Source organism: Lissotriton vulgaris, chromosome 12, assembly GCF_964263255.1.
Source record: "Lissotriton vulgaris chromosome 12, aLisVul1.2, whole genome shotgun sequence".
Classification (NCBI taxonomy): Eukaryota; Metazoa; Chordata; class Amphibia; order Caudata; family Salamandridae; genus Lissotriton; species Lissotriton vulgaris.
In genome coordinates this window covers 786,316,513-786,331,175 of record NC_141700.1, presented here as the reverse complement: position 1 = coordinate 786,331,175, position 14,663 = coordinate 786,316,513, and the positions used below count along the sequence as shown (strand labels likewise).

The 14,663-nt window shown below is 43.2% G+C and overlaps 1 protein-coding gene across 1 annotated transcript in view; it reads left to right on the top strand.

The window, feature by feature from the left end:
- Positions 1-12,899, top strand: part of LOC147678718 (cornifelin homolog) — a 66,272-nt gene extending 53,373 nt beyond the window's left edge. Inside the window, exon 4 of the mRNA XM_086946177.1 lies at positions 6,430-12,899. Within this exon, the coding sequence (XP_086802303.1) occupies positions 6,430-6,645 (216 nt within the window). The 3' untranslated portion in view covers positions 6,646-12,899. The remainder of the gene's footprint in view (positions 1-6,429) is intronic.
- The last annotated feature ends 1,764 nt before the right edge of the window (positions 12,900-14,663 follow it).

Genomic DNA, 14,663 nt, shown 5'->3' with positions numbered 1-14,663 from the left:
ACTACTCAGTTAGATGATGTCCCTGAGGACCTGTTGCCACTAGGCACTTGGGACAGAAACATACTTTGAGGGACGTCATCTTCAACATTACTAATCGGGGGTTGGAGTCCCATTGGATCTGAGGAGGGTGCTGCCTTGATGAGGAACTTGATTTGCTGAGTTAAAATCCAGGCCCCTCAGTTGTTAGCCAGGGGGATACACCTTAGGGTGCTGTTGTGTTGTTAGATGAGCTGTTACAGATTGTTGAAACCTTTGGGGAGTGGGTACAGACAGAGACGCAGCAGTGCCACCTGGTGGTCCTTCAGAGTATCCATTGCTTTCAAATGCGATTCCTGTGGCATTTACAATCACATATTTAGATTCACATTTAATTTAAAAAAAGTACCATTTTATGCCAGGGTGTCGCTACATTTTCCGTCCAAGCCTACGCATTTCGAAGGAAGGCTTAGGTCTGACCAGTATTTTAATGACAGAGGGCCTTTGCTACCAGTAAGATCCTGGAACCAGAACGAGCCTGCAGTCTCCTTGGTAGCCACTAGGAGTCACTATAGTAATTTTCATTGTAGGAGAACTATGTTAAGTGTATTTATATAATGTATTTCTAGCCTTTGCATGGTCTCGTACAGCTTTTGGAACCTAGTCGCAATTCATGGCTCTGGGAGACTTGTTGACTGGAGTCAGAGTGAGCTGTTGGTGTTGCATTTGGTTGTGTTTCATATTGTTCAGAGGTGATTTATTCAGGTTAGTGGCGGCACGGTTGGAATAGACTGGTGTATTGTTCAGTGACGGAATGTATTGGGTAACTGCTAAGATATTACTTTTTGTTTTGCTCTGCTGGGGTGTAAGGTTTTTCCTTGCTCAGCTTCAGGTGTCTTGTTCCATTACATCTCTGCTTTTACACCATTACATGTGTATGTGATAAGCGTAAATTGTTTACGATGGTTGAACTGGCCAATAGTGAGTCAACTAAATGGCTTGGAACAAAGTTGTGTTCATTATGGTGCACCAAGTTGTGTCTGAAGTGTACTGTTGGTATAGTGTGATATGTCAGTACAGCATGTTTAGACGGATGCCTAACTTGGGCATGATTTACAGAACCATTTTGCAAGTCTCTAAGCCTGCGATTCACAAAATGACTGGGTTTGCACTCACAAAATGACATTTTGTTCTGCACTGAACTCATTTTCTAATTCAGTAACATGTTACTGAATAACATATCGTTATTTTGAAGGGGGATTTTAGGGCGCACCCTCCAATACGCGAGTCATTAAAGTTTGTATCAATGTTTTGTTAGAGAAATCCTGTCACAAAACATTGAACTTTTACCGGCACCTCAAAGAAGGTATTAACCTATTTGCAAATGGGATCCTTGAGGCCACTTCCTCTTTCTGAAAGATACAAAGTTTATTGGGGAGTAGGCAGTGGTCCACGGGATCACTAAAAACTCTGAAACAAGAAAACAAAAAAAGCTTTTCTTTTGAAATGCGGCCCTGATCATTCAAGGAAAATGGACCACATTCAAAAAGAAAAAAGTTGACTTTATTTAAAATGTGACCACGGACAGGTGTTCTGCTAACCCCAGAAGGCCACCATCCCTGTGATGACATCCAATCATAGTGAGTTGCAACTAATGACATATCTTATGAATATTTATGAGGTATGTTGGATTGTGACCCACTACAGTTCGGAATTAGTACATAGGTCGGCTCGCAAGTTTCCTTTTCATTTGAAAAAGTTTGGAGTGCAATTTATGACCACTTTTTGCAAATGGAAGTTTTATACCTAAGGCCCTATAAATCTACATAGATGCAGTACTGATATCCAGTGACATCTAGTGGTCAGTCACAGTACAGCAAATCTGAAACGTGTAAACACTATACGTTCTGCTTCGCTCCCAGGGGTGGTTTACTGTCTCTCAAGACTTTACTGAAAAACCTTTATTGCAACACCTGGTTTACTGCAAATAATACAATATATATCACCTTTGCAGCTGGATTTTATACTTCTGGCATCAAAAGTAGATGCTAAAAGTGCTTGATGGTAATTTTACAATGAAGTGCAAGAGTAAAATTAACAGGGGTACTAGGGGAACAAGGATGGTAGTTAGGCCAGCAAACCATACTCATGTTGCTTATGGTTCAACGGCTATTGTAGAATGGCAGCAGCAAACTTATCTAGTCAATAAAAGCAGGGAATAAAACTGAAATGTCTTGGGCCAGGAAAAACTATATCAATCAATCATTTGTAAAGTGCACTACATACCCGCAAGGGTCTCAAGGCGCTGGGGCGGGGTGGCGGGGCTGCTACTGATCGAAGAGCCAGGTCTTGAGCATCCTCCTGAAGGTCAGCAGGTCTTGGGTCTGTCGTAAGCTCAGTGGGAGGGTGTCCCATGTCTTGGCGGCAAGGTCGGAGAAGAATCTCCCGCCGGTGGTTGTTCTTTGGATGCGCAGGACGGTGGCGAGTGAGAGGTCGGCGGAGCGTAGCTGTCGGTTGGGGATGTAGGAAGCGGAGCCGTCTGTTGAGGTAGGCTGGGCCGGTCTTGTGGAGTGCCTTGTGTGCGTATAAAGACACATTGACTTGGGCCAAATGCTCCTGGGAATGAAGGATGTGGGAAGACCTGGTAGGAGCAACTAGGGCAGGAGACAACCAATTATTCCGGGGCATAGAGACCCATGGTGGCTGTCATGCTGTTACCTGAGATATGGGTGGATCACTTTCAGAAGGTATATGCAGCTAAGATGACTTCTACACTGAGAGCCACGGGAGACGCCCCCTCCCTCTTCATGTAAAGGAATTTACTCTGTTGGCATTTCAACATAAAGGAGGCAATAAAGGTGATTCCACTCCATAAAGCCCCCGGTGCGACTCTATCCCCTTATCCATCCCCGACTTATACCTGCTTTTTCGTTCCATCTTGGAAGGTGGCCTGATCCCTAGATCTTTGCAGACCGCCGAGATTGTACGGATACACAAAAAGGGCAGCAAAGACGACCCAGGGAACTATGAACTATAGACCAATCAGCCTTATCGACACTGCTCATAAACCATTTTCCTATCTTGTCTTAGGGAAATTGATGGAGTGAGTTCAGGAGAGCTCTATCTTTTGAGAAACTAAGACGGGCTTTAGGAAAAAGATTAGTACATCCGATCAAATCTTATGTTTTTTAAGTATTTACTGTTAAACAGTAACGCTAGACATGGGCCACCTCTATGTGGCATTTGTTGATTTCAGATCAGCATTTGATTCAATTCCTAGGGCAAAACTATGGGATGTCATGAAGCAGATGGGTGTCCCTGCTAATCTTCTGTCAGTTTTAATCAAGCTGCATGCCTCAAACACTGCTCGAGTCAGATATGGGAGTAAAGGCTAGTTTACTGACCTTTTGAAGATCGTCAGGGGTGTGTTTTGGCACCAACACTGTTTACACATACATTAATGACCTAGTGAAGGCTCTTGATTTCCCTGGCAATGATGCTCCAAAACTGTGCCCTCACAAAATCTCCACTCTGCTTTTTGCAGATGACACATTTTTAATATCCACAATCCCGTTTAATCTGCAGGCGATAGTAGATCGTTTTTTAAGTTTCTGCAGTGATAGGAGTCTCGAATTTAATATCAACAAAACTAGGTTCATGGTATTCAACTCCTATAAAACAGGAAGGGTGAACATGCTGGTGCAGACGACTGTTCTGGAGCAGGTACAGGAGTTTGTGTTCTTGGGGGTATGTCTGACGCGCAAGCAGGAAGCTAGCACGGAGACTAAAATGCATAATAAAGCACAGGCCTGTTCTCTTGCTTTTGCAGTGGAGATTTGTAACTCAAAAGTAAGGCTTCCTGTTTTCCGTTTTTACTGATTTTTACAGATAAATACAGACAGAAAACCATTTCTTTTCTTGTTTGTATTTATTTTTAAATGTGGATAAAAACGGAAATTGGGTCCTTTTGAGTGATTCTAAATACACTTTGTCATGACTGCCACACCACTAACTGTGTGGATTGATAGGTATGAGGGTTAAAAAAGAAAGACATTTTAGCAAAGCGGCTTAAACAGTAGTAGATACGCACAAGGCTGATAGTGAAATGGGCATATTTTCATATAAGTGCATTGATTTATTTCTGTCGGTGTTCATATTACTGAAACCTGGCAGGCATTCAAGCATGACTGCATATTTATTGGTTAAATAAATGTGGAAATATACCACTTTCAGCTTTATTTTTTTCACAACACCTATAATAAATATAGATAAATACAGATAAAGTTGACAAAAAATAAATATGGATAAATACAGACGGGAATGTCAAAAAAATAAATACCATAAAAGTGGGAGCCCTACTTAAAAGCAAAAAGTTCAGTCATACATGTGTCAGAGCTTTGGCAATATGTGAGGGGATGACAAACTCGTTAAGGCAGAAAACCGGTTTGTCAGGGGCCTACTCAATCTTCACAAGAGCGTTCCCGAAATTGATCCGCCAGATCAATTTCAGCATGATGGTCTGACCTGTCTTGTACTGGTATAGGCTTTGGTCCACCGACGAGTTGGAATCCTACAGATCGTCCATAAAGGCACTTCTAGGTTCCTCTGGTTTAGCGAGGATTCCTTGGTTTGCTTTCAGAAAATTGATGTTTGATGAGATTGGTTTGCCCTACCTGTGGGACTCTCTGGACACAGCAAAGTCAGTTCCTCGCTCCCTGGTTAAATATCGTTTTAATCGTATCTATGGTTGCGTGAACTGAATGAAGGATGTGAAGGCAGGGACTCTGACAGGTCCTTTCCTAGACCTTAAGATGCTTCCTGCCTATGAGTTGTTCCTTGATGTTGTCCCGGGGTGCTTAGCATTACGCGTCTATTTAAAATGGAGGTACGGGGTCTTGCCTATAAACCGCGCCTGTGTCAAATGGGGGGAAAATGATTGTAGTTCTAGCAAGTGCCCCGCTTGCAACTCAATAGATGAAACTATACATAATTTTGCCATTTTTTTTGTTCTGCCCATGCTCGACCACGTGAAAAATGGCTCACGCCTGTATGGAAGTTCCTGTGTTTTAGTCACTACACAGTTGCATTACGGGTTCTACGCTCTGACCCTAGAGAAGTGGTTGTTATTGAGGTGGCAAAATATTTGCATGTAGCTTGGCTCATTCGCAATCGCATTGTCCTTTGCTGAAAGAGCGATACAACCCTGTTGGCACTCGTTAACCACTATGACTTCCTTCCACACTGCACTTCAGGGCTTTAAGTCGGATGAGGAAAATTGGGGGCCTCTTAAAGGGGCGTGGCAGATGTAATTGGGGTGTTGCTTAAAAACACCTAAGCTCAAAATCTGTGTTTAGCGTAGCGTGCCGCCCGACTTGTATTTTGGTGTTTCTGTCATTGCATACAGATATATGATAAGTAACATCATACATACAAGTCAGGACTATTGGCTTTGTCAATGGTTGTAAGTTTCATAAGATAAATAAGCAGCAACTATGGCTTGTTATATATAATATTGAAAAAGCTTCCACTTAAAGCCCTGGTGACACCACGACCATGTTGCTGCTACTGCTTTTCAAAAAGAGAAGGGAAATCCAGAGGAAAATGACTCTTTAAAGAATTTCCCGTCCCCTACAACGTTCACCTGGTATGACGTCATGCCGTAACTTCTCCACTAGTGAGAAGGGTGCAGTGTGAGCAGCGCACATCAATGTGCCTGCTGTCCGGAAAAAAATGGGGCGCTGGTGCCAGGGTACAAAACAGAGCCCGATAGGGACCTGGTTTGTGGCCCCCTATAAAAAACTGTCAGTGCTCAGACCCGGTGAGACCCGGCCCACTTACAGCCCTGTTCACTTTGCATTTGTATGTGACTTATCGTAATGGCGGGCAGTTGGCGGGTGTTTTAGTGGGTCTAGGCAGCCACCCCTTAGAAGTTTCTCTTGGCTGGTATACCCCTCTTGATCCACCTCACAGACTTGCGTCTGATAATCGCCGAAACACCGACTCAAGCCCTTATTTCAGATGAGCACTTGCACTGCACTTATTTGATTGATGTCATTATAATGAAGATACCCCTTTTAAAGAATGTTTACGATAATACATAAGTGCCCACATTTCCAGTGTTTCTGATGCCTTTTATAGATTGTTCTGGGAATGTTCTCGCAATCCTGAGTGTGTCTTTCTCTTTGTGTGCACTGACATCTGCACTTTGCATTATGATTGATGGCACTTTAGTGTACTTATGCTCTATGTAATGTATTTTTTTAAATGTTTAGACTGTTTTAGGCCTTTGGCATATGTATAATGTTTTAATTTGGTTTTATGGATTTTTATATTCGATTGATGGATGGAATAGGGATTTTTCTCTGTTCAAGGGCCCCAGGGGCAGCATTAATGCAATCATTTATATAAAAGTAACTTGTTTCTCTATCTTCTATCCCACACCGCCCCCTTCAGGGCTCCATCTGCGATGACTGCTGCATGCTGTACTGGTGCTACTCCTGCTCCTGGTGCCAGATGGCGCGAGAGATCAAGAAGAGGAAGCAGCCCTTCAACATCGTCACCGCCCAGACCACCACCTTTCAAATGCCCCAGCCCCAGCAAGTAATCCACCAAATGCCTCATCCTATGCCCCAGCCCTATTCCTATGGCGCAGTTCCGCAGCCTATGTAATGTGGGCGTTAAGGCGGGAACCGCTTGCTGCAGGGTGAGCACCGCTATTCACTCCAACACACACACCCGCCACTGTACGCCTGTGGACCCCTTTCCTCAAAGGTGGCATCAGGGCAGGGGGACTAGAAATTTGTTTAATGAGTGAATGTAGTTAAAGGTGAGAGCACATCATGCTTACCAAATATTTAAATTTTATTTTAATATATATAGCAACATATTCATGTTTTTAAGAACAGATTTGAGAATTAATGAGAAAAGAAAATATATAGGATGTTGCATTATTATCGGTTTTTTATGCACTGCAAGCACAGTTTTTTTTAAACCTATAGTTCACGGAAAGCATGTCATACCCATTGCCTAGTTACATAATTTACATGAATTACATCATTCCCATGAAGAATGGATCTGAGGCTGTGGGAATCCTCAAAACAAGTTACATAATTTGTATGTATGCTATATATAAGGGTTGAAGTACCCCTTAATGTACATTGTAGGAATTCTGCAAGTCACTGAGGCATTGCATGGCCATCTAGAGGAAAGAGACAGAAGGCAGGGCTCCTCTATATGGTCATGGAGACCCGAGCTGACTTGCAATATCCTAATAATGGATGATGGGGGACTTTATTCCTTATAATACATGGTCACACCATCAATTTTCACACAAACTGCGTAAATCCTCATTGCTTTCCTCTTTCATATGAAACATGTAGTCTGTTTGCAGATATGAAGAATCTGCAAAATGTAACAGACCAAAAAGCAGTTCGATATTTGTTGCAAAAATATATTAGAATCAGTTTAATATAAATTTAAAATATGCTCTAGCTCAGAATTTGTATAAAGGGTCATCGAGATCCTCTCTTTTCTGTTGTCCCTGTAGCATGCAAAAATAATCCTATTGCCATAAATATCTGATGATAACTGTTCATTTAGAAAACAAGAAGAAAAACAGAGTTTCATTTCCCTTGTAAAAACTGCACCTGTAACTAGACTCCATAGAGTGCCTTTCTCTTAGCTGCTGCCTCTGGCAGCAGGCATTGTGATATCAGAGCTCAACTGGAATAACTGGTCACAGTTGAGTAGCAACGTCATTCTTTTGTCAGCAGTCACCTATAATAAAGAAATCGGATACAAGCGTTTATACAGGGATTGATTACAAGCTCCCCTGTATTATAAAATGATTATTAGTTTACCTGTGTATTACAGATCAATTATGGCGATTTGAGGTTGCAGCTAAATGTATTACATCCTCAGAAGCGCTATATAGCATTATAGCTCCATAATGCAGTGCTGCATCTATGAATATAAATAAATTATTGTGGGGCAAATTAAAGGCTAAAGTTTATTTTTGTATCAAGGCATGAGGCTTGCACAACGTACTGTGCTAGCCTTACCCGCAGTTCATAAGAAAGGAGAGACTGTGGAACCGCAGGAATCCTGTGTGGTCCAGTCTGCGTCTGGACATATCACCCCCTGCAGTGATTGTTAATTACTGTTAATTGCCCACCCTAGGGGCCTGAGCTGAAGCTAAATCATGCATGCTTTTACAACCCTAGCAAGTACAATGCAGGCAATACAACGAACGCATTGTTACCATGCGTTCCATCATCGCGCAAGTTGTTACAACTTACCTTAGGGAAGCGCTGGACTTTGGAATAGTGTCCCTCATTTATGAAAAGTGACGCATCGCTGCATGAAAACAGCGATGCGTCACTTTTCATTGCGCCCTCCTTGCGACATGCTGGATGTGTCATATTTACAGTATGACGCATCATGTCGCAAGGAGTTACAGATACGTCAGTATTTCTGATGTATCTGTAGGCGCAACAATGACGCATTGCTGGAGTGTGTCAAAAAAAGTGACCCAACTCCAGCAATGGGTCATTTCACATTGGCAAGTCCCATTTCAAATGTGCCTGCTTCAGTCTTACACCTGCTATAAGGCAGGCGTAAGATATTGACACATTTGCGTCCTAGAAGTGGCGCAGTGAAATCTCATAGATTTCACTGCGTCAGTTCTATGAGGATTACTTACCTCGGAACGCCCACCCTGCATACATTTTACCTGTCACAGGTATAATGTGGCGCAGGGGTTTACAAAGTGACGCCTTTACCTAGATACGTCACTTTGCAAATATGATGCAACATTGCACATTTTTTACGCCGCTGGTGCTTCACAAAAAGTGACGCACAGCAGCGCAAAGTGACGCAGGGGCTCATAAATAAACCCCAGTATCCCAGTTTATATTACTGTTCCAACTCCACTCTGTGCAACAGTAGGGAAGGTGTTGGATTTAAAATCCAACAACATGTCCCCTGATGCACGTCGTTGTAATGACTTGCGTGGTAATGGAACACGTAGTAACAACGCATTTGTTGTATTGCCTGCATTGTAAAGGTACTGCGTAGTTCTGGCTGTGGAGTAAAGACTGTTTCCCAAAGCCAAAGGCTTTCAGTGAGGGAGAGGGAAATGAACTGCTGGCGGGTCTTACAGTATGAGAGCAATATGGTGCCTGTGACTTCACCCAATATGGCGGACAATTATGCCCTTTCCCATTCTCTGCTCTATGCCCTGGTTTCAAACTCTCAGCCAATGCAGAATAAACGCAAACAATTGAAGGTAGTGCCTGCATTCCAAGCGCTCTCATTGGCTCAATCGCCTCATTGCTTACAGGATGCTAACTAGTGGTGTTGCTTTTGGAAGTTTGTCTTTCAGAGTCATTCAACGATTCATCCATTTTGGCGAGCGCTATGCCTCACAACTATTCACGAGCAGGCATAGCAAGCATTCGAGCAATGCCCAGGCTCACAGTGACCAATGGGCTGGTTGAATATTTCCTGCAGTCATCAGAGATCAGCAGCTCCAAGAGGTACAAGCACTTTCCCATAGCATTTGTAGTCTGCCAAACCCTGAACCAGTCCCTTAGTCTGCTGGGACTGTACCTCTCAGCGGTCGCCATGTCAAACATCTGAAGGAGGCGGGGTTCAAGACAACAAAACGAAGAGCTCCTTGGCATCATAGTAAATATTGGCACATCATCTTTGCCTCCAATGAAGCCATAGGAAGGGGTGTCAACTAAATGGAAGAAACTTGCTAAAAGAAAAATGTAATGAAACAACTACACCCCCCCCCCCCCATTTGAATAAGCATGCGCATTACCTTGAAAAATTGGGATTTCCTAGCCTGCTTGATGAACATCTGCAATTTACTACAGACTAGATAGCTAGAGGTGTTGTGAGAGGGCCCCCACAGGTTGGAAGGCCAACTGCACCCTCTTAGGCTATCGTAGGATTTGTTACAATCCACAGAGGTCTGAAGAGAGCCCTGTCTACAAGTTAGCTTCTAGCCAACCTCACCAGGTGTGAGATTCAGCAAGGCATGAGGTGGGCTCACTGTGACCTAAAAATGTGTGAGGCTCACTCGTGATGAGTGACACTTGAGACCCCTGCAAGCAGGAATTGCTAAAGATCTTAGATTACGAGTGAGGAAAAACTGTTCTCTTTACCCTGACAGATGTCATCTGAGGTTTTCAGCATCTTAGCAAACTTGAGCCCTGGGGTCCAGAGCAGACTGACGGACCATGAATTTAAAAACTAATGACAAATGGAAATGACTGGTTTTCATGAGTTCTTGTTAATATTTTTAATACTGATTATTTTACCAATATAAACCTACATCTCGCTATCAATATTTTAGAGAAATGATTTTATATATATATTTATATTTAGATGATAAAGAAGAATTATATTTATAATATTTTAATTTAATGAACTAAACAGAACACAGAATATTAAGCAATGTAGTTAAATACATGGTGTAAAGTCCAGGAAAGCAGGATGAAGAATTGCCTCGAATAATTTCTGGCTCTGATATGCTATTGACTGTGACCCGGCCCTAATTGCCTCTCAGATTTCTGTTTTTCAAGTCCCCTTCAACTCTATTCAAGCAAAAGGACACCGCCCAATTCCAAAGGGGATTTGTTTGAAATGATTGCATTCACAACTGAAAAGCATGTTTAGTAGAAACTTGTTAGTATCATTTCACTTACAACTGATTTTTATGTGGCCAATAACGTGGGCGCTGCTGGGCAGGGCAGAGGAATACAATACTCCAATGGGGTGGAAAGGGTCTCTTGCCAATAGGCCAACTTTGAACCTTTTCTGGCAAACATGCAATCAAAACACAATGGTCATCTGACCATTCTTTAGTCATGACCAAGCACAGGCAGGAACATTCCATTCTGAACATCAGGGGTGACTGCAGCCTGGATACAATAGTTGTGCATGTTCTTAAGCAGCGACAAATGTCTTTTCTATGTTAAAATGTTGCTGTGCTAAGTCAGGGTCTGCAAAGAGGATTGGAAGATGCTGTCCCTGGCAATTATTTGTATGTAAGCAGTCTTGGGGCTGGATAGTTGCCTTGCCAATATTTTTCTTGCCAAGGGTTAAACAATTTCCTATTTAGAGCCAGATGAAATTGGTAGAACTTCTGACTGGTGTCCACATCTGGGAGATGAAGTTCCAGGGATATCACTTCCTGTCTCTGGATCAGAAAAGCATTTAACAGGCACACCACCAGAGGGCGACAGTCAGACTACCCCAGGTCTACAGTGATATAATTTCCTGTCTCTTGGGTCACAAAATTTGTCAACAGACAGGCTACCCCAGGGCTACAGTGATATCACTTCCTGTATCCTGGTTCACAGGCTCTCTCAACAGACAGACTGCCCGAGCGCTACAGTGATATCACTTCCTGTATCCTGGATCACAGGATCTCTCAACAGACAGACTGCCCGAGCGCTACAGTGATATCACTTCCTGTCTCCTGAATCACAAAATCTGTCAACAGACAGCCTGCTCCAGGTATACAGTGATGTCACTTCCTGTCTCCTGGATCACAAAATTTGTCAAACAACAGACTGTCCCAGGGCTACAGTGATATCACTTCCTGTCTTCTAGGTGACAGGACCTGTCAACAGACAGGCTGACCCAGGTCTACAGTGATGTCACTTCCTGTTTCCTGGATCCACAAAATCTGTCAACACACAGACTGCCCCATTGCTACAGTGATGTCACTTCTTAGCTCACAAAGCACCATGCTGACAAACTGGCACCAGTCTGGACTGATAAATCTTGTTGGTGCCACACCCACGTGTTGCCCTCAGAGGCGCTTCTTTGTTGATGTCCAGCTGTTAGCCAGAGCTCACCAGTGATCCCACTTGGATTAAATTGCTGAGCTCACATTGCACCGCTTAGTCTTGCTGGTGGTGGTGACGGGTGCCTTTGTCCCAGTGTAGCAAGCTTCGGGTCACTTCTTCCCCATTGTCATAGATCCTATTGTGGTCACATACCACCTAGTCCATGTTTCCTACTGATGATTGTGGACACACCCACTCCCTTTGTAGATGAGGGTCAGCCATTCTGCATCACGAGGAGAGGAGACCAATCAGTGAGAGTGACACAGAAGAATTGATACAATGGGATCAGCCATGCAGCAATGCATTTGAGGTGTGCCTGTCTGGGCTGGGGGACTGAGACAGCTGTCCAGCTGTGGATGTGCGAGAGCTGGGAGGGGCGCTGTATGAGGGGTGTCTGAGATTTATGGAGAATACTCAATTTAACACCTGAATCCACCTATTCTACTTTGTGCCTGTGTTTCTGTTGCCCTCACTGCTCATCTGTAACATCTCACAGCTTGAATCTTTCCCTCCTGCCCCACCTCGTGATTGGTTTTGTCAGAAATCCCTCAATGCTTGTCTTTATTTTCGACTACTGGCGTTGCTGTCTCAGGGAAACCCATGGTTCAAGGTCAAAGAATGCTGACCCTCCTCCCCCCATGAAGCAGTTGCCCCCACACTTGTCAACGCTGTCAAACACTGACCCCTCAGAACCGAGGGTGGAGAGAGAGATGCAGGGAGCAGGCCATCTTCTGCCCATGAAGGGAGGCTCTCGGGTCTTGTTAAGTGCAAAGAAGAGAGATTCCGGAAGTCTCAGGGGGTGATGGTTGAGTCTGAAGGGCCTTTATTTGATCAAAAGTTCATCACCGCCCTCAACAGTTCAAGGTTTCAGTGTGAAACTCGGAGACTTAAAGCTGTCCTTTGCTCCAGCAATAGCCACGAAGAACTAGAGGAACCCACCCCCACTCCATTTAAAATAAGCACTATATAAAGTCTAAAGCATTATATCTTTTCACTGTGAATCTGATTCCTGACTAAATATGATGAATTATCCTGTATTTCTAATAAATTATATACTCTTGCTTTAGTGTGTGTGCTTGCTTATTTAATCTGATGATAATTTTATCTGAAGAAATGTCTTCCATGGACACACCCAGAAAGGGGCGGGACCCAGAAACACGTCACTCGTATACGTGCACTCAATAACATCACACCGTGCAGAGAGAGAAGACATCTCTACGAATGATCAGTGAGAGTCAGACCAATGAAACTCTCATGGTCAGGCTAATGGGTCCCTGCCCCTGTGGGACAGGGTGTAAGGGCCTGGTGACGTCAGAGGGCTGGTGACCTTCCCTGCCTCCCTCCTTACATTTTTTTTAATTCATTTTTTGTGCTTTATTCCTGGCGTGTAAGGAAACTATGTAAGTACCTTGAAATTAATTTCTCTAATGAGTTCACTGGATCTTAAAAAGGTTGTTATGCATTTTTAGAGAAACCCTAGTGTTTGCTCTGAAGAAGCGATAATTGATTGTAAATTCGTGCAACGCGTGTTGGCCAAATATACTACCAGGGGAGGACTTGAGGTATACACATTGGGCCCGATTCACAGAATGAACTTAAGACTCAATCCTAAACTTACTACTATTTTGGTACTCACAGAATGCACTTACTACTTTTGGCATTCACAGAATGAATTTACTACTTTTGGTATTCACAGAAGTTAGGATTTTGTCTTAAGTTTGTCTTAAGACAAACTTAAGACAAACTTAAAAACAGACTTAAGACAAAATCCTAACTTAAGTCTGTCTTAAGTTTGTCTTAAGTCTGTCTTAAGTTTGTCTTAAGACAAAATCCTAAATTCTGTGAATACCAAAAGTACTAAGTTCATTCTGTGAATAACAAAAGTAGTAGGTGCATTCTGTGAGTACCAAAATAGTAGTAAGTTTAGGATTGAGTCTTAAATTCATTCTGTGAATCGGGCCCAGAGTTCCTTCCATGTAAACATATAAAGAATGAGTCATGACCTACCTTACATTTTCTACCTGTACTGCCTCTTGGTTAATCATTATTAATCATCCCCTTCAGATTAAACCTTACTAATCATCTCTAAAGAAAGGATCACACAATCATTCAGGAATGCGTAGATCACATTCCTAGCTAGGGGTAAACGGCGTTTACCGCAATTCTTTTTCTCTGCAGTGAATCACAGCGCGGTCGTTACCACGACCGTGTTGTGATTCCGCATACCATTACTCCACAAGTTGGAACAACGACTTGCAGAGGGAGGGGGGGAAGGTGTTGGATTTAAAATCCAACACCTTCCCTAGTGTCCGCACTGACTGGAGTTGGAATAGTAAATTATACTGTTCCAACTTCCAGCGCTGCGGGGAAAAAGAATGCGAGATGTCATCATATATTCGTCCCATGTCGCTTGTCCTCCTTCCTACGAAAGTATGATTTGACTCAACAGTGCACAAAACTCACACAAGAAGGGTTCCATTCCAGATGTAATTTCCTCCAAGAAGCCTTCTGCAGATAGTAGGTAGAATACCACTGGACTGGTCTGACCACCCTCTGATTCCTTTCCCACTTGTCTAATGAAAGTCGAGATGAGGTTCATGGTTGTTAGGACAATGGAGGAAGAGGTTGATAGACCAGCACATACGACAGAACCACCTAGTGCAGCTGACAATAACAAAGTCATTGACGTCATCTCCAGACAGAGAATAGTAACACAGGGGAGAGGAGTTGACCTAATGGCTAGGGCGGTCGACCTCGAATCTGGGGAACCGGGTTCGAGTCTTGGCAATGACCAAGAACATCAAGTGATTCTGGGCAAATGAC